At 37.2% G+C, this 27,275-nt stretch overlaps 1 protein-coding gene across 1 annotated transcript in view; it reads left to right on the plus strand.

Moving 5' to 3' along the window:
* DIPK1A (divergent protein kinase domain 1A) overlaps positions 1–27,275 on the plus strand; it is a 102,192-nt gene that overhangs the window by 48,034 nt on the left and 26,883 nt on the right. Inside the window, exon 2 of the mRNA XM_058716546.1 lies at positions 25,164–25,298. Coding sequence (XP_058572529.1) covers positions 25,164–25,298 — 135 coding nt within the window. The remainder of the gene's footprint in view (positions 1–25,163; positions 25,299–27,275) is intronic.

The raw sequence follows: 27,275 nt of genomic DNA on the forward strand, positions 1-27,275 counted from the left end.
CAAAAAATTTATCAAACATTTGGTGAGTACTGTATGTCCTAAGACCTGCCCTACTCCCTGGAGATATGGAGAAAAATGAGACATGGTTCCTGCTCAGAGGAGGTGACAGAAACTTCCTTGGGTTTCCTGCCCTCCATTTCTCCATTCTTTCCTCCCATTATTCCTTACCTGGATAAATTTTTACCAAGCCTGGAATTGTCTAATGGAATAAATACATGTAGTAGTTTAATTACAACACAGTACACTCAGTGCAACAGTAGAAGTTTTGTTCCAGGTATAGAGATAGAACAGGAGAAAGCATCATACAGTTTTTAGGGTGGACATGGGGGGTCTTGGAGGAGGTGGCTTCTGAGTGGGTTATAAAAGATGGAAAGGTAATCCAGATGCTCAGATGCATGAAGGGTACTGCTGAGAGAAGAAAACATGTGAAAGCCCTAGAGATGTGAAATAGCACTTGTGTGTTTCAGAAACATTAATACTCTGGTATCTCTGCAGCATGAAGTTCTGTAGAGTGGGGATGGTGTGGGCTGGGGTGGGAGATGAAGCAAGGCTAATAGGCAGTTTTCAGGGCTATGGTCTTTAATGTTTGAGCAACTGTTTAGTTAAGAGAATGGTAGAATCCAGTATAGCTGGTGATATTAATAATCCAAGTGTGAAGCCATATATTGCTATTTTTTATCCTCTTCCCTCATAGAACTAATAAGCAAGGTTTTGTGATCATCTGGCTACATTTTAGTAGTCATTGTATTGTTAGATAAAAGTGAAAAGAAGACATTTCCTGGAATTTACGGTCCTGTGGAGAACACAGAATATACCCACACAGTTTAGAGCACTTACCAAGCAATCTACAGACTAGTGCAAAGTAAAATCGTAAAGACAACATGTCAGCACAATCTTGACATTGGGTTATAGGAATGATTAGGAAAGTGTGGGGTTATGAAGAGGCAACCTCATTTTTGGCTTAAGAAAAACAATTTCCATCAGAGCTAGCTGCAAAATTGAGGAATGGACTTGTAAATTAGAAACTTTTTAATGTTCTATAGTCTCTAGTCAAGAACTGGCCTTCTAAGATAGACCAACAAACATTTATTTATCTTTGAGTTTCATAGTGTAAGCAGGAGACAAATTTATTTTTTCTGTATATTTTCCATTAATTTTATTTTTGTGTACTTCTAGATACTCAGTTTGCTTGAGAGATTGTTTATTGCTTATTTGTGTTTCTGTCAAGCCCCTCAGACTAGACCACACAGAGATTATCTTAGCCTCTCCTTTCATCCCTTTACTATAAAAAATGTACCACTTCTGCTTGTTTCCTTGTGGAATGTGTTAACCCAATATCCTTTCCTTGTCCCATTGGTCCTCATATCCTACAGCCCTCTACTTGGATATTCTTTCCTTCCATGGAGGTAGTGTGGACTTTTATCAGGCCGTAGGGTTTCTGCGTGGGCCATCCTAGAGCCTCTGATCATTAATATACATTTCACACTTATGTAAACTCAAATTTAGGAGGTAACATGTTTTATCAATCCTCCAGGAAACCTTTCCCTTTCTATTTGTATCCTTTATAAATTATTTAAGTTTGACAATGAGCATTTGCTATTTTTATAACTAAAAAGTAAAAGTGATTCCATCATGAAAAATAAAATTTAATAGAGCCTTTAGTACCATTTCATGTTTGTTAAATTAACCTGTATATATCCACAAACACACACACACACAAACACACACACAGTGCAAAATAGTGTTGAAAAACTCATACTAGTTTAGGGGCACCTGGGTGGCTCAACTGGTTAAGCATCCAAGTTCGGCTCAGGTCATGATCTCACAGCTTGTGAGTTTGAGCCCCACAGCTCAGAGCCTGGAGCCTGCTTTGGATTCTGTGTCTCCCTCTCTCTCTGCCCCTTCCCTGCTTGTGCTCTGTCCCTCTCCTTCAAAAATAAACATTAAAAATTTTTTTTAAAAAAAGAGAGACAAAAACTCATACTAGTTTAGAAAGCAAGAGCCATAAAAATGTTCATACTGTATGACCCAGAATCTCTACTGCTAAAGAACAACCTAAGAAAATAATTCAAAAGAAAGGAAATATAAAAGTCTATATATATTTTGTCTACACACAGAAAAATTGAGGAAAGACAATTTTAAAGTCGATGTAAGGGGAATAGTTAAGAAAATAATGATACATCAACTGGATGAAATATTGCAACACTGAAAATGATTGTTATAAAAAATCATGTTAACAATAGAGCATGTTTACAGTATAATAATAGAGGGAATGCAAAATTATATACATACTGATTACAGCTGTGTATAAAATGAACTACATGTGGATGACTAGAAGAAAAAAAGTAGTGAAAACAGCTGTTGTTCTAGTGTGGTGTGATGGGTGAATGTTAAAATTTTATCAATTATCTCTTCAAATTTTCCCATTTTTATTTATTGAAAAGTTTCAGATTGTCGACTAATTCAGATTATTGTTGTTCTGGGGCTTTTGCAGCAAAAAGAAGGAAGGATTCTGGAATTTGAGCCCTTTTCCTCTTTCTTTCTTTGGCCAAAGGATTACCCCTTAGGAAAGAAGGAAACTCTACTTCCCTAGGAAGTTATAAAAAGGGACATTTTTATGGGACACCTTATTTGTTCAGTTGGTAGAGCATGTGACTTTTAATCTCAGTTCAAGCCCCATGTTGGGCATAGAAATTCTTTAAAAATAAAATAAAATCTTAAAAAAAAAAAAAAAGGAACATTCTCAGGACATATATTGGAAAGCCTCCCAGGGAAGTTTGTAGCCTTCATTTTTACAAATCTTTAAGAAAAATTAGAAAATTGTTATGGCTGATTCATTTATTCATATTACTAAAGATGGATCAGATCTTATCATTTTTTTTCAAATCTGATAATTTTTAATAGCCACTTTGTTGGGATAAAATTCATGCACTATAAAACTCACCCTTTTTAAGCACACAATCAGTGGTGGTTAGTATAATTACAGATTTGTACAATCATCACTATTTAAGTTTTTGTTTTAATTTCAGTTAGTTAACATACAGTGTTATATTAGTTTCAGGTATACAACGTAGTGATTCAACAATTCCATATGTCACCCAGTGCTCATCATGACAAGTGCACTCCTTAATAATGCCATCACCTGTTTAACTCATCCCCCCACCCATCTCCTCTCTAGTAACCATCAGTTCTCTATAGTAAGAGTCTGTGTCTTGGTTTCTCACTCTCTCTCTCTCCCTCCCGCCCCATCTCCCTCTCTCCCCACTTTTTCCCCCCTTGCTCATTTGTTATGTTTCTTAAAATTCCACATATCAGTGAAATCAAAGTGTATTTGTCTTTCTCTGACTTATTTCACTTAGCATTATACTTTCTAGCTCCATCCATATCATTGAAAATGGCAATGTTTCATTCTTTTTTATGGCTGAATAACATTCTGATTATATATATATATATGAAAAATAAATATATTAAAAAAAGTATATATATATATATATATATATATATATATATATATATATCCCCCATGCCCCATATCTTCCTTATCCATTCATCAGTTGATGACTGGATACTTAGGCTGCTTCCATACCCTGGCAATTGTAATAATGCTGCTAGAAATATAAGGGTGCATCTATTCCTTTGAAATTGTGTTTTTGTACTTTGGGGTAAATAACCAGTAGTGGGATTGCTGGATCCTAGGCTCGTTCTATTTTTACCTTTTTTAGGAAACTCCGTACTGTTTTCCAGAGTGGCTGCACCAGTTTGCATTCCCGCCAACAGTGCAAAAGTATTCCTTTTTCTCCACATCCTTGCCAACACCTGTTGTTTCTTACGTTTTTTTTTAAATTTTTTAATGTTTATTTATTATTGAGAGACAGACACAGAGCATGAGCAGGGGAAGGATAGAGAGAGGGAAGACACAGACTCTGAAGCAGGTTCCAGGCTCTAGCTGTCAGCACAGAGCCCGACATGGGGCTCAAACTCACGAACTGTGAGATCATGACCTGACCCGAAGTTAGTCTCCCAACCGAGCCACCCCGGGGCCCCTCGTGTTTTTTATTTTAGCCATTCTGACAGGTGTGAAGTAATACCTCGTTGAAGTTTGCATTTGCATTTCCCTGATCGTAAGTGATGATGAGCATCTTTTCATGTGTCTATTTGCCATCTGGAGGTCTTCTCTGGAGAAATGTCTATTCATGTCTTCTGCCCACTTACTAGTTGCATTATTTGGGGTTTGTTTATTTTTTGGTGGTGAGTTATATAAGTTGTTTGTTTGTTTGTTTTGTTTTTTAAGTAAGCTCCATGCCCACTGTGGGGCTTGAACTCATGACCTTGAGATCAAGAGTCATATGCATACCTACTGAGCCAGCCAGGCTGAGTTGTAGAAGTTGTTTATATATTTTGGATAGTAACCCTTTACTGGATATGTCATTTGCAAATATCTTCTCCCATTCTGTAGGCTGCCTTTTAGTTTTGTTGATTGTTTCCTTTAGTGTGCAGAAACTTTTTATTTTGATGTAGTCCCAGTAGTTCATTTTTTGCTTTTGTTTCCCTTGCCTCGGGAGACATATCTAGAAAAAAGTTGCTATGGCCAATGTCAGGAAGTTACTGCCTGTGCTCTCTTCTAGGATTTTTATAGTTTCAGATCTCATATTTAGGTCTTTCATCAATTTTGAATTTATTTTTGTGTATGGTGTAAGAAAGTGGTCCAGTTTCATTCTTCGGCATGTTGCTGTCTAGTTTTCCCAGCACCATTTGTTTAAGAGACTGTCTTTTCCCCATTGGATATTATTTCCTGCTTTGTTGAAGGTTAATTGACCATATAGTTTTGGGTTCATTTTCTGGGTTTTATATTCTGTTCTATTGATCTTTGTGTCTGTTTTTGTGCCAGTACCGTACTGTTTTCATCACTACAGCTTTGTAATATAACTTGAAGTCCAGGATTGTGATGCTTCTAGTTTTGCTTTTCTTTTTCAAGACTGCTTTGGCTATTCAGGGCCTCTTATGGTTCCATACAAATTTTAGGATTATTTGTTCTAGTTCTGTGAAAAATGCTGTTACATTAAATGTGTAGATTGTTTTGGGTAGTATATTTAAAAAATATTTGTTCTTACAATCCATGAGCATGGAATGTCTTTCCATTTCTTTCTGTTGTCTTTAATTTCTTTCATCATTGCTTTATAATTTTTGGAGTATAGGTCTTTTACCTTTTTGGTTAAGTTTGTTCCTAGGCATCTTACAGGTTTTGGTGCAATTGTAAATGGGATTGCTTTTTGTTGTTGTTATTTTTTTTTAATGTTTATTTTGAGAGAGAGAGAGAGACAAAGTGCAAGTTGGGGAGGGGCAGAGAGAGAGGGAGACACAGAATCTGAAGCAGGCCTCAGGCTCTGAGCTGTCAGCACAGCGCTTCACACGGGCCCCAAACTCTCGAACCATAAGATTATGACCTAAGCTGAAGTTGGCCGTTCAAACGAGTCACCCACGTGCCCTGGGATTGCTTTCTTAATTTCTCTTTCTGCTGCTTCATTATTGGTGCATAGAAATACAACAGATTTCTGTACATTGCTTTTGTATCCTGTGACTTTACTAAATTTATCAGTTCCAGCAGTTTTGGTGGAATCCTTTCAGGTTTTCTATGTGTAGTATCATGTCATCTGCAAATAGTGAAAGTTTTGCTTCTTCCTTACCAATTTGGATGCCTTTTATTTCTTTATGTTACCTAATTGCTATAGCCAGGACTTCCAGTACTATGTTGAATAAAAGCAACTGTCACTATTATCTATTTTTAAACTATTTTTTAGGAGTACCCACTAGCAGCCACACCCCATTCCTCCCTCCTGCCAGCCCCTGGGAACCACTAATTTTTCTTTTTTATTTTTCTTTTTCTTTATTTTTAACGTTTATTTATTATTGAAAGAGCGAGTCAAAGCGTGAGCAGGGCAGGGGCAGAAGGAGAGGGAGACACAGAATCCGAAGCAGTTTCCAGGCTCCGAGCTGTCAGCACAGAGCCCGACGTGGGGCTCAAACTCACGGAGTGTGAGATCATGACCTGAGCTGAAGTCGGACGCTCAACCAACTGAGCCACCCAGGCACCCCTAATTTTTCTTTTTTTAAAAAAATTATTGGGGCGCCTGGGTGGCGCAGTCGGTTAAGCGTCCGACTTCAGCCAGGTCACGATCTCGCGGTCCGTGAGTTCGAGCCCCGCGTCGGGCTCTGGGCTGAAGGCTCGGAGCCTGGAGCCTGTTTCCGATTCTGTGTCTCCCTCTCTCTGACCCTCCCCCGTTCATGCTCTGTCTCTCTCTGTCCCAAAAAATAAATGAAAAACGTTGAAAAAAAAAAATTATTTATTTATTTATTTATTTTGAGACAGAGAGAGAGAGAGAGCGAGAGCGAGAGAGAGAGAGAGAGAGAGAGAGCGTACGGGCAGGAACAGGGGAGGGGCAGAGAAGGAGAGAGGGAGAGAATCCCAAGCATACACCGTGCTGTCAGCACAGATTATTTATTTAGCTTTGCCCATAACTGTTTCCCCCTAAATTTAATATGAATAATCTGGAGAGTTTTTATAATCTGGGAGTATTCCCAGGCTTTTTCACTAAGGATTCTGATTGATTAGGTGTGGGGGTAGATCTTGGTAACCAGCATTTTAAAAATAACATCAGAGGCACCTGGGTGGCTCAGGTCAGTTGAGTGTCTGACTTCGGCTCAGGTCATGATCTCACTGTTTGTGAGTTCAAGCCCCACATTGGGTTCACTGCTGTCAGCACAGTGTCCACTTCAGATCCTGTGTCCCCCTCTCTCTCTGCCCCTCCCCTACTCAGGATCTCTCTCAAAAATAAATAAACATTTAAAAAACTAAAAAAATTATATCACCTGATTCTGATTCAAGAGATCAATGGGCTACACATTGAGAAATATTGAACTATAATTTTATGGTGTATAAATAGGAGCATTTTTAATTCTTTTGTGGCATAGAGAATTTGTGGTTAGGTGAGAATTTTAAGAGCAAATTACTGATAAAATTTTTGAAATACCCACGTGTAGAAAAAAGAGCATTTGACCAGACTGAGTTATGTACTTGCTCTAAATCAACAAGAACTTTGAAAAGAAAGGAGTCTGCCCTTGATTCTTATTCATATTGAAGGAGTCTTGCTGGCCACTTTTTAAAAAATATTTATTTATTTTGAGAAGGAGGGAGGGGCAAAGAGAGGGGGAGAGAGAATCTGCACTGAAAGCACAGAGTCCAGCACAGGACTTGATCCCACAAACCTTGAGATGGGGCATCAGTTCCACAAACTGCAACATCATGACCTGAGCCAAAATCAAGAGTCAGATGCTTTTTTTAAAAAATAATTTAATGTTTATTTATTTTTGAGAGAGAGAGAGAAAGAGAGAGACAGAGTATGAGCAGGGGAAGGGCAGAGAGAGAGAGAGAGAGAGAGAGAGAGAGAGGGAATCCAAAGCAGGCTGCAGGCTCTGAGCTGTCAGCACAGAGCCCAACGCGGGGCCCAAACTCACAAGCTATGAAATCATGACCTGAGCCTAAGTTGACCACTTAATCGACTGAGCTACCCAGGTGCCCCAAGAGTCAGATGCTTAACCGACTGAGTCACTGAAGAGCCCCTGCCTGACCTCTTGTAATTTATTTGTGCAAAGAAGGCAAAGACTTCTGTTTAAGTTACAAAGACTGCACAAAGAAAATGCTCTTCCAGGGTGAGGAATGCTGAAAGTAATGTACTCATTAATTCTTTAGTTGTTTTTTTTTTTAATATTTATTTAAGTAATCTCTACACACAGCATGGGGCTTGAACTCACAACCCCTAAATCAAGAGTTGCGTGCCCTTAGCCAGCCAGATGCCCTTAAATCCTTAGTTTTTGTAAATGAAGGTTTTTACCCCTAATCCTAGTACAGGCATACCTCAGAGATATTGTGGGTTTGGTTCCATGCCTGTGCAATAAAGTGAATGTCACAATAACGTGAATCAAATGAAGTTTTGGTTTCCCAGTGCATATAAAAGTTATGTTTACAAACATAATACAAAAACAAGGAGGGGAACAAAAACATAAGAGACTCTTAAATATGGAGAACAAACAGAGGGTTCCTGGAGGGGTTGTGGGAGTGGGGAGGGGCTAAATGGGTTAGGAGCATTAAGGAATCTACTCCTGAAATCATTGTTGCACTATTATGCTAACTAACTTGGATGTAAATTAAAAAATAAATAAAAATTAAAAAAAATAAAAAATAAAATAAGTAGACAACAACAACAAAAAAGTTATGTTTACCCTATACCATACTCTATAACTGTGCAGTAGCAGTATGTGTAAACAAAAAGCAATTAACATACCTTAATTAAAAAATACTCCAAGGGCACCTGGGAGGTTCAGTCAGTTAAGCATCTGACTCTTGATTTTGGCTCACATCATGATCCCAGGGTTGTGGGATTGAGACTTGTGTTGAGCTCCGCACTGAGCATGGAGGCTGCTTAAGATTCTCTTCCTACATGTACCTCTGCCCCTCCCCCGTTTGTGCACATGCTCTCTATCTCAAAAATATAAATGAAGAAATGAATGAATGGATGAGTGAATGAATGAATGAATAAATAATAAAAATAAATACATCATTGCTAAAAAATACTAACCATCACCTGAGCTTTTGGCAATTCATAATCTTATCAGGGTGGTTGTTGCTGAAGGTTGGGATGGCTGTGGCAATTTCTTAAAATAACACAGCAATGAAGTTTATTACACCAACGGATTTTTCCTTTCACAATTTCTCTGTAGCATGTGATGCTGTTTGCTAGCATTTTACCCACAGTAGAACTTCTTTCACAATTGAAGTCAGTCCTCTCAAATCTTGCCACTGCTTTATCAACTAAGTTGATGTAATATTTAAATCCTCTGTTGTCATTTCAACAGTCTTTACATCATCTTCACCAGGAGTAGATTCCATCTCAAGAAATCACTTTCTTTGCTCATCCATAAGAAGCAACTCTTTTTTCATGAACATGAGATTGCAGTCATTCAGTCACATCTTTGGGCTCCACTTCTAATTCTAGTTCTTTACTATTTCTGTAATATCTGCAATTCCAGAAACGTTGTGCTGTTTATCTGTCAATACCTTACTCTCTTTGGCCTGTCTTTTTCTACCGACTTCCTGTCAACATTTAAATATGTGCTGGTGGGGCGCCTGAGTGGCTCAGTCGGTTAAGCATCTGACTTCAGCTCAGGTCACAATCTCACGGTCCGTGGGTTCGAGCCCCGCGTCGGGCTCTGGGCTGATGGCCCAGAGCCTGGAGCCTGCTTCCGATTCTGTGTCTCCCTCTCTCTCTGCTCCTCCCCCGTTCATGCTCTGTCTCTCTCTGTCTCAAAAATAAATAAATGTTAAAAAAAATTTTTTTTTTTTTAAATTAAATATGTGCTGGTTTCTCTTAGGTTTAAAAAATCTCTGCCTCAAGCCCAGCTAATGCCCTATGTCTTGTCTCTTCTGGATAGTCACCTTCTCTTAAGAGCTATCTACCGGGTTGTTTTTATTTTCACACCTCCTGCCCTTCATCTCACTCCATTCTGGCCCCTCTCCTATAAACTTGCTCTTGTCAAGGTAAACACTGACTTTTGTGTCACTGAGTCCAATGAATACTTTACAATGCCCAGCTTTGTCACCTCTCAGCCACATTTGCCACCTTTGACTACTCTCTGCGTCTTGAAATCCTCTTTCCATCATTTCCACATTACAACATTCTTCTGGTTTTCTTCCAACCAGTCTGCTCCTGCATGTTCTCTGTTAGAGCTCATCCTTTTTCACCCAGAGATTAACTAGTGAAGATTCTCAGGGCTCAGTCCTAAACCTTTTCTCACTCTGAGTTTTTTCTCTAAGTGATAGCAGCTTGCCATGGTTTTTATTACTTTTTCCCTGTGTCTCTCCTGAGTCTTCCCTGTGACTCCAAACCCCTGCCTCTATCTCTGACATGTGTTTTCTCAGCCATAGATCTCTATATCCTTCTAAATATCACTTGCATGACTCATAGGCATTTTAGTCTCAACATGTGCAAAACCGAACTCCTTAGTTTATCCTTCCCCTAATATTTTTGTCCTCCATTGTTTCTAGTTTTAGGAAATGACACCACAATCTATCTAGGTGCTTAAGCCACAAACCTGGGAGTTCTTGATTGCTGCCTCACCATCACTCCCATTTTCATTTAACCATGAAATCCTGTTAATTCTACCTCCTGTCTTTCAGACTCTTTTTCCTGCCATTTCTCACAGCCACAACTCCAGTGTAGTTGCCTTCTGATTTCTTTCTTGACTCTGTAAGAGATAGACATTTTTCAGTATTTTAGTACTTGATGTATTTATCTTTAAAATTTTCCTATTCAAGTGTGATTTACATATGACAAAATCCTCAGATATTAAGTTGTACAGTTTGATCATCTTTGACAAGTGCATTTACCTAATGTAACTTCATCCCTGTTAAAATATAGAACATTTCCATCTCCCTAGAAATTTCTCTAGTGACTCTTCCCAATCAGTCACCCATCAAAGCAGCTACTGATCTAAGTTTTAAAAATATTTTTAAGTGTATTTAAAAAATTTTTTTTAATTTTTTTGTTAAAAATTTTTTTGATGTTTATTTATTTTGATAGAGACAGAACATGAATGGGGGAGGGGCAGAGAGAGAGAGAGAGACACAGAATCCACAGTAGACTCCACGCTCTGAGCTGTCAGCACAGAGCCTAACACAGTGCTTGAACTCATGAACCATGAGATCATGACCTGAGCCGAAGTGGGATGCTTAACCGACTGAGCCACCCATGTGCCCCAAATGTATTTTTTTAAGTTTATTTATTTATATTGAGAGAGAGAGCCAGTGAGCACAAGTAGGGGAGGGGCAGAGAGAAGGAGAGACAGAATCACAATCCCAAGCAGGCCCCACACTCTGCAGAGACCAATGCAGGGCTTGAACTCACAAACTGTGAGATCATGACCTGAGCCAAGATCAAGAGTCAATGCTTAACTGACTGAGCCACCCAGATGCCCCTAAGTGTATCTTTTTTTTAAAGAAAGATATCCCTGAATAAACACAAAAAGATGCTCTAAACCTTAAAAATAATTTATTGGTAGTCTTGACATGGAGCTGTTTTAAAATACAGAACCTGTGGCTTGTGGTGATTAACTTTATCCTGTTTTGTAAGCTATAAAAGTTTTACTGTTAGGTTCAGTATAAATGGGTAGGAAAATAATGGCCGATTTACTATCTAAACTACCCCTTCAGTATGATTGGAAATATTTTAGACTAACCTTTTAACTTATAATTTCAACACTATTCTGATTATGCACACACACATGTGTATGTGTAAATACACTAACATACATGCACATACACACACACACACACACTTTACACTTTGGAAATACTTAGAGCTGAGGAGATGGGGAAAGTGAGTCCAGAAAAAAAATTTAAATTATATCAGTATCAATTAGGAATCTTTTATGCATATGTGTATATAAAGCAATACAAATAATGGTTATTTTTATTTATCTTACAAAGAACTCTACATTTTTACTGAGATAAGATGTCCAGAGAACTCCAAATCTCCCCAAAATGTAAAAAACTTTTAGCATTTATGGACTCTGCAACATCTTTTTATTTCTCTTATTTTATTTTCCCAATTAATTTGTTTAAATCATACCTTTAAACTCCTAGTTAACTAAAAATAGAGATTAGAAAATTTAAATTACTTTGTCATACTTGCATATCGAACATTTAAAGAAGCTAGCAGAGCTGGGGAAACTGACCTCTTTTGTTTAGTCGCATCATAGGTACAGTGGAGGCAGCCAAATTTGTGAGCTTGCTTATAATGTACTGCATGCACTTCTAATTCAAAGGCACCATCTTTAAAAGAAGTAACTTAAGTTCCTCTATACAGACAACTCAGCCCTTTTCCTTTCATAGCTAGGCTGGTTTGGGGTCATTAGATTCTGGATGGAGACCAATGGCATAGTGAGAAGAGCAAGAGCGTTAGATCTGACACTTACTTGGGAAAAATGAACACTACCAGGTCCCAGAGATGGTGTCTTTTTTCACTGATCCCCACAATTATCATTGTGCATTTCTATTGGGAATTTTTTGGAGCATATATCCCTGATATATGTGTCATTATATTAATATTACTTCTATTAGTATACTTCCATGAAGAGGAATTTTTAAGCATATTTTTTTGTCCATGAGTTTAATTTTCACAACATCTGCATTTTATAGATGAAGGCACTAAGCTCAGGGAAGTTTAGTAACTTGCCCAAGGTCACATAATTTACTGAGTGGTATTTGACAAATCCCAAACCATTTGGGGCCTCAGTTATAAAATTATAGATTCCAGCTATGTGATCTGCAAGGCCTCTTCTAGCTCTGAATAACCTGTGCTTTTGTGCTGATGCTAACACTCACCCATCTGAGACATAATCTCTGTTTAATATTTCTAAGTAGATAAGGCCTTATTATGGTCCATATATTAATAACCAGGAACTTTAGGAGTTAGTGGGATGTAGAAGAGAAACTGAGTATCTAAAATAGTGTCAGGTTAGTTTGGTCTTTGGTATAATTTTTAAAATCCACTGGCATTTTTGTGTTCAGAATGTATGTTGCATATTTAAGAGATTGGTAGCAACAATCACTACAAACTGTTACAAATTTATAAGATATCTATTATTATCTTAAGCACCACAGGTAATCACTATATATTCATGAGGATTTTTTGGTAATTACTTTTCAACATTTCTCCCTCCGGCAAAGTAAAGCCTATTATTTCTCTAAGTACTTGTGTTAACTGCCAGTTTGGTAGGTGTCTCACTTAACACAATGCCAGCAAAAACATTCTCATATAGAAACTGTTTCAGTGCATTTTCTTTTTAAGTCAGCTCCTTTTCTTGTACACAAAAATTGCTATGATCAAAATCACTGTCATTTGCCTCTGAAACATTTTCTATAGGTTTCACTTTGTTTCTTTTTTAGCTTTCTCTGGAATTGAAGAGAGAAATGGGAAGACAATTTTAGATTAACACCTGTCTGAGAAATTCCAAAATTAGAGATGGCCATCTGGTTTGCATAATTTGTAATATTTTATAAATAGAATCTTACCATTCCAAACAGGCTTTTAGCTTACTCTAAAATAATACTTAATTTAAAAACGCTTCAACTGTCAACATTTTACTATCAAACTGGAAAGAGGATTGTTAGATGTTGGTTATATTCACATCAAGAAGGAATGCTTCTGTAACCCTTTGTCCTCTGATACAGACAGTGGAAGGTCATATTCCTCATTCGTTGGACTCATAACCTGAAGGCCCATCTTAGATTCCTCTGTGCTTCTAATTATTCTTTAGAATAATTTACTTAGGTCAGGCCTAAAGCGTTCAACCACAGTAGCTACCACAGTAGCTCTTAAGATATCTAAATTTGACTGAGGTCATCCCTAACTTGGGGTACTTTAAAATTAGACTAGCTTTTGCTACAACTAATGCTAAAGATTCAGAGAGCATGTAAAAAAGTTATCAAGGAAGTTGTCAAAGAAATGAAACTAAAACTGTGATTTGCCTGTAAAATTATATGTGGGGGAAGGTAAAATAAGTGCATTTGAAAAAACCAGTGAATGTTAATTGTTGTAAGCCTTTTGGAAAGCATTGTAGCAATATGTACCATGAACCTTTTAAAACTACATCCCCTTTGACCTAGAAATTCTACTAACTGAAATCTCCCCTGAAGAAATAATCAAATACTCTGGCAAGTATTTGTGTATTTAATACAATAGGCAATAGAGTAAAGCGAGTACAGACTCTGAAGCCAGGTTGCCTCAAATCAAATTCTGGTTGTCCTACTTACTACTAGTATAGCCTTGCTTTAACCTCTGTATTTTCCTGAGTTTCTCCATCTGTAAAAAGAATAGTCCCCAACTCGTAGAGATCTTGTAAGGAGAGAATAATAATCCCCTCCAGTATTGGTTAGCAACCACAACAGTGCTGCATAACAAATTGCCCCCAAACTCAGTGACATCTAATGAGTCATACATCTGCAGGTCAGCTGGTGTTCACCTTTTCTGGGCTGCCCTTCCCTCCAGCTGTGAGATTGGTTCAGCTGGGTTGCAGCATGACTTCCTCTCCTAGGATCAGTGGACTACCAGGGACCTATTCTTCTCCTGGTAGTGTCTGAAATATAAGAAAGCAAGTCCAATTATGTGCTTTTCTTTGCATTGCATCTACTAACAAACATTGGCCAAAGTAAGTCACGTGGCCAAGCCCAACATCAGTAAGGCAGGGAAAGTGGGGCAGGGGGAAGGAATGAATATTTGCAATTCAAGGGTTGACATACTATTTCTCTAAAGAGCCAAATAGCAAATATTTCTGGCTTTGCTGGTCATACAGACTCTGTTACAGCCACTCAACTGTGCTGTTCTAGCCTGAAAGCAGCCTTAGACAGTAAATCAATGAATGGGGTGGCTGTGTTCCATAAAACTATATTTACAGAAACAGTATTTACAGAATTTACAGTATTTACAGAAACAGGTGGCAGAGTGGATTTGGCTCATGGGCCATAGTTTTCTGATCCCTAACCAATTTGTCACATCAGATCATAGAGTTTTTATAAAGATTAAGGAAATTAGTATATAGAAGGTGCTTATAACAGTTCTTGGTAGAGTATCACTAATGAATATTGGCTCTCATTAATAGTGTTGTTATTATTATAATAGCACAATATTGAAAATAATAAAAATATCCAACAATAGATACAGGGTTAAATAAATTAGGGCACATCCATACTATAAAATTCTATATATTCATTTACATATCATATTTTTTAAATATCAAAACTATTTAATGGCCTAGGGGCATATTTGTAGTATGTTAAGTGAGAAAAAGACAAATGATATTTAACATATGACCCCAATTTTATTTTTCTTAAGAGATGTGTATTTTTTTTTTTTTTTAATTTTTTCAACATTTTTTTATTTATTTTTGGGACAGAGAGAGACAGAGCATGAACGGGGGAGGGGCAGAGAGAGAGGGAGACACAGAATCAGAAACAGGCTCCAGGCTCCGAGCCATCAGCCCAGAGCCTGACGCGGGGCTCGAACTCACGGACCGCGAGATCGTGACCTGGCTGAAGTCGGACGCCTAACCGACTGCGCTACCCAGGCGCCCCAAGAGATGTGTATTTTTTATACATACATGGAAAAAAATTACGAAATATATCCTAATATATCCTATACATCCAATATACCATATTGGATCATTTACTTAGTTTTTCTTTTTGTGTTACTGTTTTTATCAAGATATAATTGATCTATAAAATGGTATTAGTTTTAAATGTACAACACAATGATTTGATATATGTATATATTGCAAAAATATCACCACATGTGTTTACTTAACATCTACCACCACACACATTGACAATTTTTCTCTTGTGATAAGAACTTTTAATTAATTAATTTTTAAATTTTATTTTAAATTCCAGTATAGTTAACATACAGTGCTATGTTAGTTTCAGGTGTACAATATAGTTATTAAACAATTCCATTTATCACCCAGTGCTCGTTACAACAAAGCATTCTTTAATCCCCATCTTGTGATGAGAACTTTTATGATCTATTCTCAGCAACTTTCAGATATACAATACAGTGTTATTAACTATATTCACCAGGCTGTACATTACATGCCCCATCACTTATAACTGAAATTACAGACTTCTTTATTGTCCATTTTTTCCCCTCTACTGGGCATGTACTGTTTTCTGGTATTAAAGTACTTTGATGACAAAAAAATATAATCTGGGTCCATTAAGGACTCTTCTTACTCTAATGTAGTTACTATTTTATTTTATTTTAATGTTTAATTTTATTTTTGAGAAAGCTCAAGTGGCAGAGGGACAGAGGATCTGAAGCAGGCTCTGCCCTGACAGGCTGACAGCAGCAAGCCCCATGTGGGGCTCAAACTCACGAACCATGACATCATGACCTAAGTTGAAGTCAGACATTCAGACGAGTGAGCCACCCAGGTGCTTCTGATGTAGTTACTATTTTATATGTCAGTTACATTTTAATTGCCTAGCGAATTAGGAGTTTACCCTCAGAGATGTCTGATTAGAATGGATTGTGTTGGGTGCCTGGGTGGCTCAGTCAGTTGAGCATCCGACTTCAGCTCAGGTCATGGTCTTGTGGTTTGTGGATTTGAGCCCTGAGCCAGGCTTTGTGCTGACACTGTGGGGCCTGCTTCAGATTCTCCGTCACCCTCTTTCTCTCTCTGTCCCTCCCCCACTCGTTCTCTCTCTCAAAAATAAAAAAAAAATTACAAAAAAAAAAAAAAAAAGAATGGACTATGTGGACACTTTCCAACCTCTTGTATTTTTTTTTTATTTATTATTTTTTTTTTTAATTTTTTTTTCAACGTTTTTTATTTATTTTTGGGACAGAGAGAGACAGAGCATGAATGGGGGAGGGGCAGAGAGAGAGGGAGACACAGAATCGGAAACAGGCTCCAGGCTCTGAGCCATCAGCCCAGAGCCTGATGCGGGGCTCGAACTCACGGACCGCGAGATCGTGACCTGGCTGAAGTCGGACGCTTAACCGACTGCGCCACCCAGGCGCCCCTCAACCTCTTGTATTTTTAACTTAAAGAAAAGTTATTCTGCTCTAGGGCTCCTAGAAAACAGTGGCAGGGTACCAACCAATGGGAAGAGAATCCTGACATAGTCTCTCAGGTCATAGGAACAGTAGCTCCTTTCAGACCACATTCCCTGAGCAGCCACAGCCCTTTCAGTGTTAGAAGGCAGAATATTGTTGTACAGAGGTGAACAACAACATCCCTTCTCTGGCCACCCCAGTGTTTGAACATACACAAATTCTTTTTTCATGTATCAAAGGGAGATTAGGTTTCAATATTTAATTGCCACTGTGCCTAGAAGTCCCATAAATAAATACAGGGAAAGGAAGCTAGAGAACTCAGTAGCCTCTTCATCAATATCACAGAATATTAATTAAGATTAATTTATTTTTAAGAACCCTTTACAACAATCAAATTTCATCTAAATTAAATCAATTAGCCTCTGGATTCTCCAAGATTTAAACTAGGTTGAAAATTGGGTTGTACAACCTTAGGAAGAACTATCCCAAATAAAATTTGCCCTAGAATGTGCTTTAGAATCTGAACTTTAAAGGGACCGTGCTTTTTTTTTAATCTTCAAGTTTCAGTAAAACCTAGCTAACCTTTATTTTAAGTGAATTGTTAGTGAATTTAAGTGCCAAGTAGGATTCCCATGTAAGATTTGCTTGTGGCTACTGTATGCTTCAGTAAGATCAAGACCAATATGGTGCCTTAGGCCTACTAAAAGAGGAAAATGGACACCTGATTTTCCCATTCTAGGTGTCAGAATCTTAACTGAAATAATAAGGTAATAGGAATCCTATATTAAAACTTAACCTATAACCATATCTCAAGTGGTTCTTTAACAGGGGACTTTGTATATATAAGACAAAGTTTTATTGATAGTTTTTGAGCTTATGATATAGAATAAGAACTGTATTTATTCAGTCAACTTAAACGTAAATATATACAACTACATATACTATTAATAGATTTTAACTCCAATTTCCAATTCTTCCCCACTAAGGAAGAAAGAAGAACCCGTAATCAGAATGGCCAAAAGAATTGTCTCTCTTCTGGCTGGCACCTCCACATTGCTTTTCTTCTTACCCCTAGACCTTTCTTTGCTGATTCTATCCTGCAGAGGTTTCTAGTCTCCAATGATGACCCTGCAGTGAACCATGCCTTCTGGTAATCATGCCCTTATGGAGTAGTCCCCTACATTCAATTTGTTCTGGCCCTGTGTTACCGTAATAGTGGGGCAGAAATGATTAGCTTCCTTCTTGATCTCTGAGAACATTTGCTCTGGGATAAGTCAGCTATCCTGTAAGAAGCCTGAATAACATGAGCACCATGCCCTGAAGAAGTCCAGCTAGCCACATGAAGCTGTTCCAGCCATTCCAACTAAGGAGTTGGATAGGTCTAACCCTGTGAGTCCTCTGTCACGTGCCTTCAGCCCTAATCACAAATGCATGAAAAACTTCAGGGGCACTGCCCAGCTGATTCAATCAACCCTCAGAACCATGAGAGATGTAAATTACTGTTGTAAGCCATTAAGTTTTGGGATAGTTTGTTATACAGCAATAGAAAATTGGAACACTTAGCTTTCTTAACCCCTGTCTTTCTGCACTGGTATGTTGAAGAACCCCATGACTGAGTTCTTTTGCTGTTGCAAATGCTAATATTTCTTTTATGTAGAGTGCTAATGGAGGCTACACTCCCTTCCCATATGCTTTGTAAAATGCTGACTGCCTACTTGTTCATAAAAAGCAGTCAGGAGACTTCTAAATCCTAGAGATATATTTTTGCAGACTAAAAAAGTAATATATTCATTATAGAAAATCTGCCTAATAGAGAAAAAATAAAAATCACTCATGATTTCACCATTCTTGACATTCTGAGATAACTACCCTTGACATTCTAGTTTATTTGCTTGCAGTTTCTACAGTCTATTCTCTCTTTTTTTCTTTTAATTTTTAATGTTTATTTTTGAGAGAGAGAGCGTGCATGCGCGTGCGAAAGCATAAGTGGGGGAGGGGCAGAGAGAGAGAGGGAGACACAGAATCCGAAGCAGGCTCCAGGCTTTGAGCTGTCAGCACAGAGCCTGATGTGGGGCTCGAACTCATGAACTGTGAGATAATGACCTGAGCCAAAGTCAGATGCTTAACTGACTGAGCCACGCAGGCATGCCTCTCTTTTTTTTTTAAGGCAGAATTGGGAGCATACATGTTGTTTTGAAAACTGATTTTTTTTTTCACTTACTGTATCACGAGCATTTTCCCATACTTTGACACTTCTTTGAAATAGTAACATACCATCGAAACTAGCCACAGACTTAAGGATCGCTCCATGTGATTAATTCACCAGGAGTTCTGCATTTTTGATGCTGTCAGTCACTAAGCGTAAAAAATATGAACCAGCATTCAGAGAAAATGTGAAAATTATCTGTTCATTTTTGGAATTTTATTTTTACAAGAAAACCAAAACAGAGAAGATGCTCATGTAAATAAAACTTTTAGAATTGAGATCAGAGAACAGCTAGGATTCTTCCTATAGATATGAAAATTCACCTCTTAGAAAGATGAATGCTAAAAAATTCTGACCACTAGACTAATACTGCTGTTTGACAAGGAATTGTCTAAAGTTTTGTCATAAAAAAGCATTTTCACGCTCAAGACAAGCTGGGAAGCATGGACATTTTTAGAACCTTTCTTTTCACTATTTTTAACTTCTAAAAACTCAAGGTTTTCCTTGTTTGGAATGACATAAAACATTTTTTAAATGTTTGAGAATCATAGCTGTTTTTGACGTTTGTGAGAGCACTAGGATAGTTTGCGTTTGGTACATTTAGACCTTCTTAGTGGTTTTCCAATAGTCCTGCAGCTAGTAGTGAGATATAATAAAGGTGTAGGAGCCATTCCAAATAAAGTTAATTGCATATGTTGTGGTATATAGTAAATATTTACCCTATTAAATTGTTTCTTCATATTTCTGTTTTTTTGTAGCTAGCATATTTTTCAAAAGTGTTATTACTGTGAATAGAATATATTTAAAGAAAGGATAAAAGTATGTCTGGGGATATTTATCCATAATTTTTACCTCTAGTTTTTCAGGCACATTGGTTCTAAAAAGTTAGTTAGCTATAAGTTAGTCAGCTACAAAGTTACCAATATAACAAGAAGGAAGAAGATAGTTGTGAAGATTATTTCAGAGTAGCTGGTAATTGAAAAACTTGAATAAAAAGACAAACACACGTCTCTCAGCTTTTTCTTTGAAATGGTGAATGATAAATGATTGTTATCTGAGTTTGTGCAAATCATAACCTTATCTATTTGTTATGTTTTCTGAGTGTTCAGGTCCACTAAATTTGTTAACTAAATTTTTGTGGGTAAAAATAAATATATGATATTTTTCCCTGCTTCTCAAAATTAAGAACATCTGTGCAGGGAGTATTCAGGGGTAAAGCTTTATATGTTTATAAAAGATGTTAAGTATGAAAAAAATAAGTATTGGAAGTAGTCCTAAATTTTGATGTGTTTCCCCCTTCGTGCCTGTTTTTAAAACTTGATGTAAAATTACTTAAACAAGATCGAAGGGGCACCTGCGTGGCTCTGTGGGTTAAGCATCCAACTCTTGATTTCCACTCAGGTCATGATTTCACAGTAATGGATGGAGCCCCATGTCAGGCTCTGCGCTGACAGCACAAGAGCCTGCTTGGGATTCTGTCCCTACCTCTCTCTCTCTCCACTCCTCCACTGCTCATGCTTTCTCTCTCAAAATAAATAAACTTATAAAAAAAATTAAAAAGACGGCTTTGAAATTATAAAAAAAACTCAAAGGTTTTCAGATTTCTTTTGAAATAAAAAGATATCACAATGAGATAAAACAATATAGAAAAGAAGACAAAGCATCACTATTCTTTAGAGGGGAATTGGTAGGGAAAGTTTGTTTCATTATTTATAGATTTGCCATCTCCAGTGATTTTTGTCTCCTATACTACTAATCATTTATTCTAGTCATAAAGAACTCCTTCTGTTATTTGCACACAGATGTTATATTTTTCTAACTACTGGTAGTAGTAGTTGATGTCTTAAAGACTATAAGCTATATTCTTTATATTAAAGAATATAAAATGGCAGTGTAATACAAATTTGATTCTTTCCATTTTTGTTTTCATTTTGTAATATAATCATAATGCGAGGTTTCTCAACCTCAGCACTATTGACATTTGGGGTCAGTTAATTCTTTGTTGTGGGAGGCTCTTCTGTGCATTGTAGGATGTTTAGCATCATCTCTGGCCTTTACCCACATGGTTCTAGTAATAATACTCCCCAGTCATGAAACAAACAATACCACCAAACATTGCCAGGTGTCCCCTAGGGGGCAAAAGTGACTCCATTTGAGAACCACTGCCATAGTGTATTTACTAAAATTCTTATCATGCTTTCCAGGAGCATAATTTGGAATAAAGCAGTGTAGCATTAGTAGCTAGGCACAAAATCAGAACAGAAAAGCTACTAGGCAGTATTTTGGATACCATAAATAAAAAGATCAGAAACAATAAGTACATTTCTTAATCAAAGACTGTATTGTCTGGGTAATTGGTACAGAACAGACTACTGGAAACATTTTAGTGATTACCAAACAGGGAAATAAAATTATTTAATAGCTAGAGAAGTCATTTATGGCTGTTTCTCTTCAATCATTATTTTACGATGTGAAGCAGCAGGATCTGCAGATATTAAAGGACATATGAAGGTCCTTGTAACTATTTTGTGTTACCCCACATCACAGTGATTTTCCATGGTGTTCTAGAATACAAATCTCTCACTCCTTTTGTCATTATGTCTACAACAGGTGATGCCCAGTGCCCTGCTGGGAACATCATTAATCTAACTTCCTCTCCAAAATCTTTGGCATTTGGTATCATGACAAGCACTCAGCAGGCAAGGCAGTTCACAGGGTGTTTTTCAGTTTAAACATATGCCAGAGAAAAAAAATTTTTAATGTAGCTATTTGAGAGATATAGAAAAGCAAAATGATTTCACATTTTATTAAATTGAATATGCAGGAGGGAAAATATACACAAGCCTTAGTTGCCTACATATATTAAGTTTAATGTGCATTTGAAAGCATCTTACCTCAGCTTTACTGAATATTTGTACAAAACCTGAATAGAAATTATTAATAAGGGCAGTTAACATCACTAGACTCCTTAAGATGGTGTCAAGAAGAAGGTAAGACAGGACCAAAGCCTGAATGCTGGGAGAAGACCCTACTCACTAGTTCTGTGTTCTTTTCCTTTACTCTGTGACTTATACCTGCTGTAGGGCAAGGCAGGAAGAGAAAGAAGGGAATAGTATATCTTAATCTTATTTTAAAACCCTGCTTCAGGGCAGGGCACCTGGGTAGCTCAGTCAGTTGAGTGTCTGACTCTTGATTTCAGCTCAGGTCATGATCCCAGGATCATGGGATAGAGCCCTGCGTTGAGCTCAGCTCTGAGCGTGAAGCCTGCTTGGGATTCATTCATATTCTCTCTCTCTCTCTCTCTCTCTCTCCCCTCCCTTCCCCTCTCCCCCTCCCTCCCTCTGTCCTGCTCCCCTACTCTTGTACACACTCTCTAAAAAAAATTAAATAAATAAATAAATCCTGCCTAAAAAAAAAAAAAAATCCTGTGAAATGTTAATATTAGATTGGACTTCCAAAAGTAAAATCATGCCATGCTGTGGCCCTTCAAGTGACCCTCTGAACTATATATAGGGGTACTTGGATGGTAGATATATTTAAAAAAGATTTTTTTAATGTTTATTTTTGAAAGAAAGAGACAGAGTACAAGCAGGGAGGGGGGCAGAGAGAGAGACACACACACAGAATCTGAAGCAGGCTCCAGGTTCTGAGCTGTCAGCACAGAGCCCGATGCAGGGCTCAAACCCATGAACTATGAGATCATGACCTGAACTGAAGTCGGATGGGCAACCAACTGAGCCACCTAGGCACCCCTGTATGGTAGATCTATAATTTGTTCTTATAACTGGAGATGTTCTTAAAATGCCTAAGACAGTAACAGTAATAGACATAATAGATAACCAGGAAGTAGTGGCTGAATGAATGTATGAAAAGGATGCATCTTGATGTAGAAGTATGCCTTATTGTATAATATAAAAAACATTTTTACATCAGTAGAAAAAGACATACACAGAAGGCATGCATCCATCACCCAGCTTGAAAATTATCAACTCATGGCCAGTCTTGTTTCAAATATACCCCACCTACTTTTTCCTTCTCTATTGTTTTGAAGCAAATTCCAAATATATCACTTTATTCATAAATATTTTGATATCTGTCTCTAAAAGATGAGGGCTCTTTTCTTTTAAAATAACATTATCATGCCTGAAAAATTAAAACAGTTTCTTAATAGCATCCTGTCAGTTTTCACATTTTCAAGTGTCTCATAAACGTCTTTTGAATCAGGACTCACTTTGTGATTATTTGATATATTTCTCAAATATTTTTTAATCTTCAGGTTTCCCCATCTTCTCCTTATTTTCTCCCTTGCGATTTATTTTTTGAAGCACTGGGTTGTTTGTACTGCAATGTTTTCCATAGCCTGGAGTTTGCTGATCATCCTAATAGTGTCACTTACTGAAGTCTCCCTTATATTCCTCTGCCCCCTGTATTTCCTGTAAACTGCTAGTTGGAGCTAAAGACTTAATCAGATTCAGATTTAGTTTTCTTTTTGCAAGTCCAAAAAGAAGGTGGTGGCCAAATCATAGAGCATTCTTGACTTTTTGCTCAGTACCATGCAAGTTGATTTAGCTAACGTTTGTCGAGTGTTTTCTATGTGCCTAGCAATGTGCTTATGTTCTATGGACATTATGTCATTTAATCGTATTTAAGCTTCATAACACTAGTGCATATCCATTTCTGTCTGATGACTAAATTTCTTTAAGAGGGCTAAGGAGGGGCGCCTGGGTGGCTCAGTCGGTTAAGCGGCCGACTTCGGCTCAGGTCGTGATCTCGCGGTCCGTGAGTTCAAGCCCCGCTGTGCTGACAGCTCAGAGCCTGGAGCCTGTTTCAGATTCTGTGTCTCCCTCTCTCTGACCCTCCTCCGTTCATGCTCTGTCTCTCTCTGTCTCAAAAATAAATAAACGTTAAAAAAAATTTTTTTTTAATAAAAAAAAAAAAAAGAGGGCTAAGGAATCTTAAATGCCTTTCAGGCAACCCCTCAGTGTATACACAATTGTCATTTATGTGATTTAATTTAGAATTCTGTCTGAATTTTCTTTTTACTGGATTCATTTAGAGCTATACAAAAATAGCTTGCATTAAATGCATTTTTTATATTTTAATAATAAAGCTCAAAGACCTGTCACTTCACTGTGAATTTGTTGTACTCAAGTTTTTTGGTACTGGAATTCACCAGCTGTTAATCTCACAAAAAGATAGATATCTAAACCACAAATAGGGCCAACAGAATTCAGTATTTCCTGAGTCTCTTTTTCCTTTTCACTCATTGTCTTCTGCAGGTGCACTTAGGTCTCTTTCATCTCTCTCTGCTTTCTTTGCACTGCTCACAGCGCTCACAGTATCCTACTGTTACCCAGGGTGAGAAACTGTCTGGTGATTGCAAAAGCAAAAGTAGCTTTTCATTGTTTGTTTACATATCTTTAATTTATTCTGTTCAGTTATCTCCATACTCCCCAGATTTACCGTTTATAAAACCAAATCATTGGAGAGCCAAACTCGAAAAGCCAATGTCAAATTATCTTGACCAGCTGACACTTTTGAAGATTAAACTGTCTGATACGTGGTTGATGGAGAAAAGGCAGTAACTGGCCCAAGTTGCAATTAGTTACCAGAGAACTGGAAACAAAACAATGCAAAGAGGGTCCTATTGTGCAGCTTTACAAGCTGACATGCAAAGAGTAATTTATTCTTTATATATTTTAACCCTTCTTCTCCAGTCATATCTCCTTTAATAGTTGTAACAACTTGTCTCTGAATATGACAGAGAAATAGGAGTGAATGAAAAGGAAGTTTAATTTCTTATTCTGGTTGCACTTCACTATGAGACATTAGACAAATAGCCAAATTCTCTGTCCTTATTTCTTTAAAACAAAATTATTTTTATACTGATTATCCATAAAGAACCTTAAGACTCTTATTTGAATAGTCTCCCATGAGCTCAGAGTGTGTATAGGAATTGTGTCTCTCTACCTGATCTTCCAGGGTGCCCAGGGTAGCATGGTGCACGTGCTCATGCTTCCTAAATGGCTTTCGATGCCGGTGGTATTTGAAAGGTTATACATTTTAAAGGGTATTTTGTTCCCTTTTTCCTTGGCAGAACCGAGGAGCTTCCTTTTCCAAGACCAGTGCTGTTTGGACTCAGTGAAAGTACACTTTGTTCTAGGAGAATTGCCATGTGAAAGCCTAGAATATATATTGAGTTCTTCCAAGAAAGGGGGAAAAATCACGTTCTAGGACAGTGAATACTGACTTGGTGCTGAATGAATGATTGTTATGTGCTCTTTTACTCACAGGCTCGCTTTTCATATGTGCGGATGAAATATCTTTTCTTTTCCTGGTTGGTGGTTTTTGTTGGAAGCTGGATTATATATGTGCAATACTCTACCTATACAGAACTATGCAGAGGAAAGGACTGTAAGAAAATAATAGTAAGTATTTTTTTATTTCCTACTATTTAGAAAAACCATATTAATAGGTTATATTAATAATATATTTATACATACTAATAATTATTTTCAAAAAGTAAAAGTTAATTTGACTTCAGGGTTGTGTTGAACCTCTTAGCTTTTTGATGTGACCAAGTTAGTAGGAGTGTTCTGCATCTTGAAAAATCTAAAATTCAGAAAGCTAAATATATAATACAGATTACTGTGAGAGCATCCTCACTGCAGAGGGGTTTCTTTTTAAAATATACTGTAAGTTTAGTTTAATCAGATAAGTTTTTAAATGTTTATAGAGTATAAAAGTATTATTTACCTTTCTGGAACATATCTTTTGAATAAATGGAGTCACTCTCAAGTACCAAAAATGTACCTGAAAAGTATATAGTATATTTAGTATTCAGTTTCTATCCTAATGACTAGGTGTGTCTTAGGAAAATTGCTCTATCAGTCTAAGATTTTTAGTAGTAATTATTGGTTATATGTTTGAGGATAAGTAATTTTTTTAATTTTTAAAAAATTTTTAATGTTTATTTATTGTTGAGAGAGAGAGAGAGCTGGGGAGGGCAAAGAGAGAGGGAAACACAGAATCCATGAAGCAGGCTCCAGGCTCTGAGCTGTCTGCACAGAGCCCAACGTGGGGCTCGAACTCATGAATCATGAGATCATGACCTAAGCTGAAGTCAGACGCTTAACCGACTGAGCCATCCAGGAGCCCCTTGTGGATAAGTAAATTTAACTCCTTGTTTTCTGCTAATATTTTCTGATATAAATAATATTAAAACATTGCATCTGAGAATTGTATTTTTGTTAATATGATTGTTGGAATCCCAGTGATTACAACTTATTAATGATTCTGTAGTTATTGAGTGGTTGCTCTTTACCCAGGCCAGTGGTACTAAGTATGTGCATATAGCAGGGAACAAGCTATCATGACCTTGGGAACTTACAGTCTAGCAGGGAAGATGCTGAATACAGTAAGGTAGGATAATTATTACAATAGCAAGCGTTATAGGAACATAAGACAGGGAAACCTGAAGCTTTCCAAAGTTCTAAAGAAATGAAATCAGTTTAACTCTAGCCTTTCTCAATCAAGATAAAAACAACAACAACAAAAATAACAAAGAAACCTCCTCAGGAGTATTACAGCCTCTGAAATCAGCAAGGGAGGAATCACTAATATAATAAGCAGGGAAATTAATTAGTAAAGACAACTCCCAAGTCAAGTTCAAAGGTGTCCATTGTATATGTCCATTCCAAATGGCCATTCCAGATCCTTGAGGAATTTTAAGATCAGAGGAACCTCTGGGGCCAGGCAATGTATTGCATACTGGTCAGTAATAGTTAAAATAATACTATGAAAGCCTCCCAAGCCCATTTTACAAATAAAGAAATATGTACACCTGAAACTAATGTAATATTGTGTGTCAACTATACTTTAATTATACATGTAGACATATATAATATATATATATGAATAAGAGAAGCACTTGCTTATGATGGTAGAGCCAGACTCTTGGTGCTACCTTATGTTAGAAAAGACTGACAAAATTATAGCTTAATAAAGCTAAGGAAAAAACCCAAAAAAACCTACATGCTCACCTTCAATGAAGAAGAAAGAAGCAGGAGTTATATAATCAATTATAATAACATAAAATAACCAAAATTAAGGACGCTAGGTGGCTCAGTTAGTTGAGCATCCAGCTCTTGATCTTAGCTCAGGTCATGATCTTGTGGGTTCATGGGATTCAGCCCCAAGTTAGGCTTTGCACTAACAGCATGGAACGTGCTTGGGATCCTTTCTCTCCCTCTCTCTCTCTGCCCCTCCCCTGCTTGCATGTACTTATTCTGTCTCTCTTTCAAACTAAATAAACTTTATTTATGTATTAATACAATAATATCCAAGTTATAAGGCATATGCTGGTGCATATTCTGTTATTAGTGAATTATAGTTGTATTTTTAAT

Source organism: Neofelis nebulosa, chromosome 2 (assembly GCF_028018385.1).
Source record: "Neofelis nebulosa isolate mNeoNeb1 chromosome 2, mNeoNeb1.pri, whole genome shotgun sequence".
Lineage (NCBI taxonomy): Eukaryota > Metazoa > Chordata > Mammalia > Carnivora > Felidae > Neofelis > Neofelis nebulosa.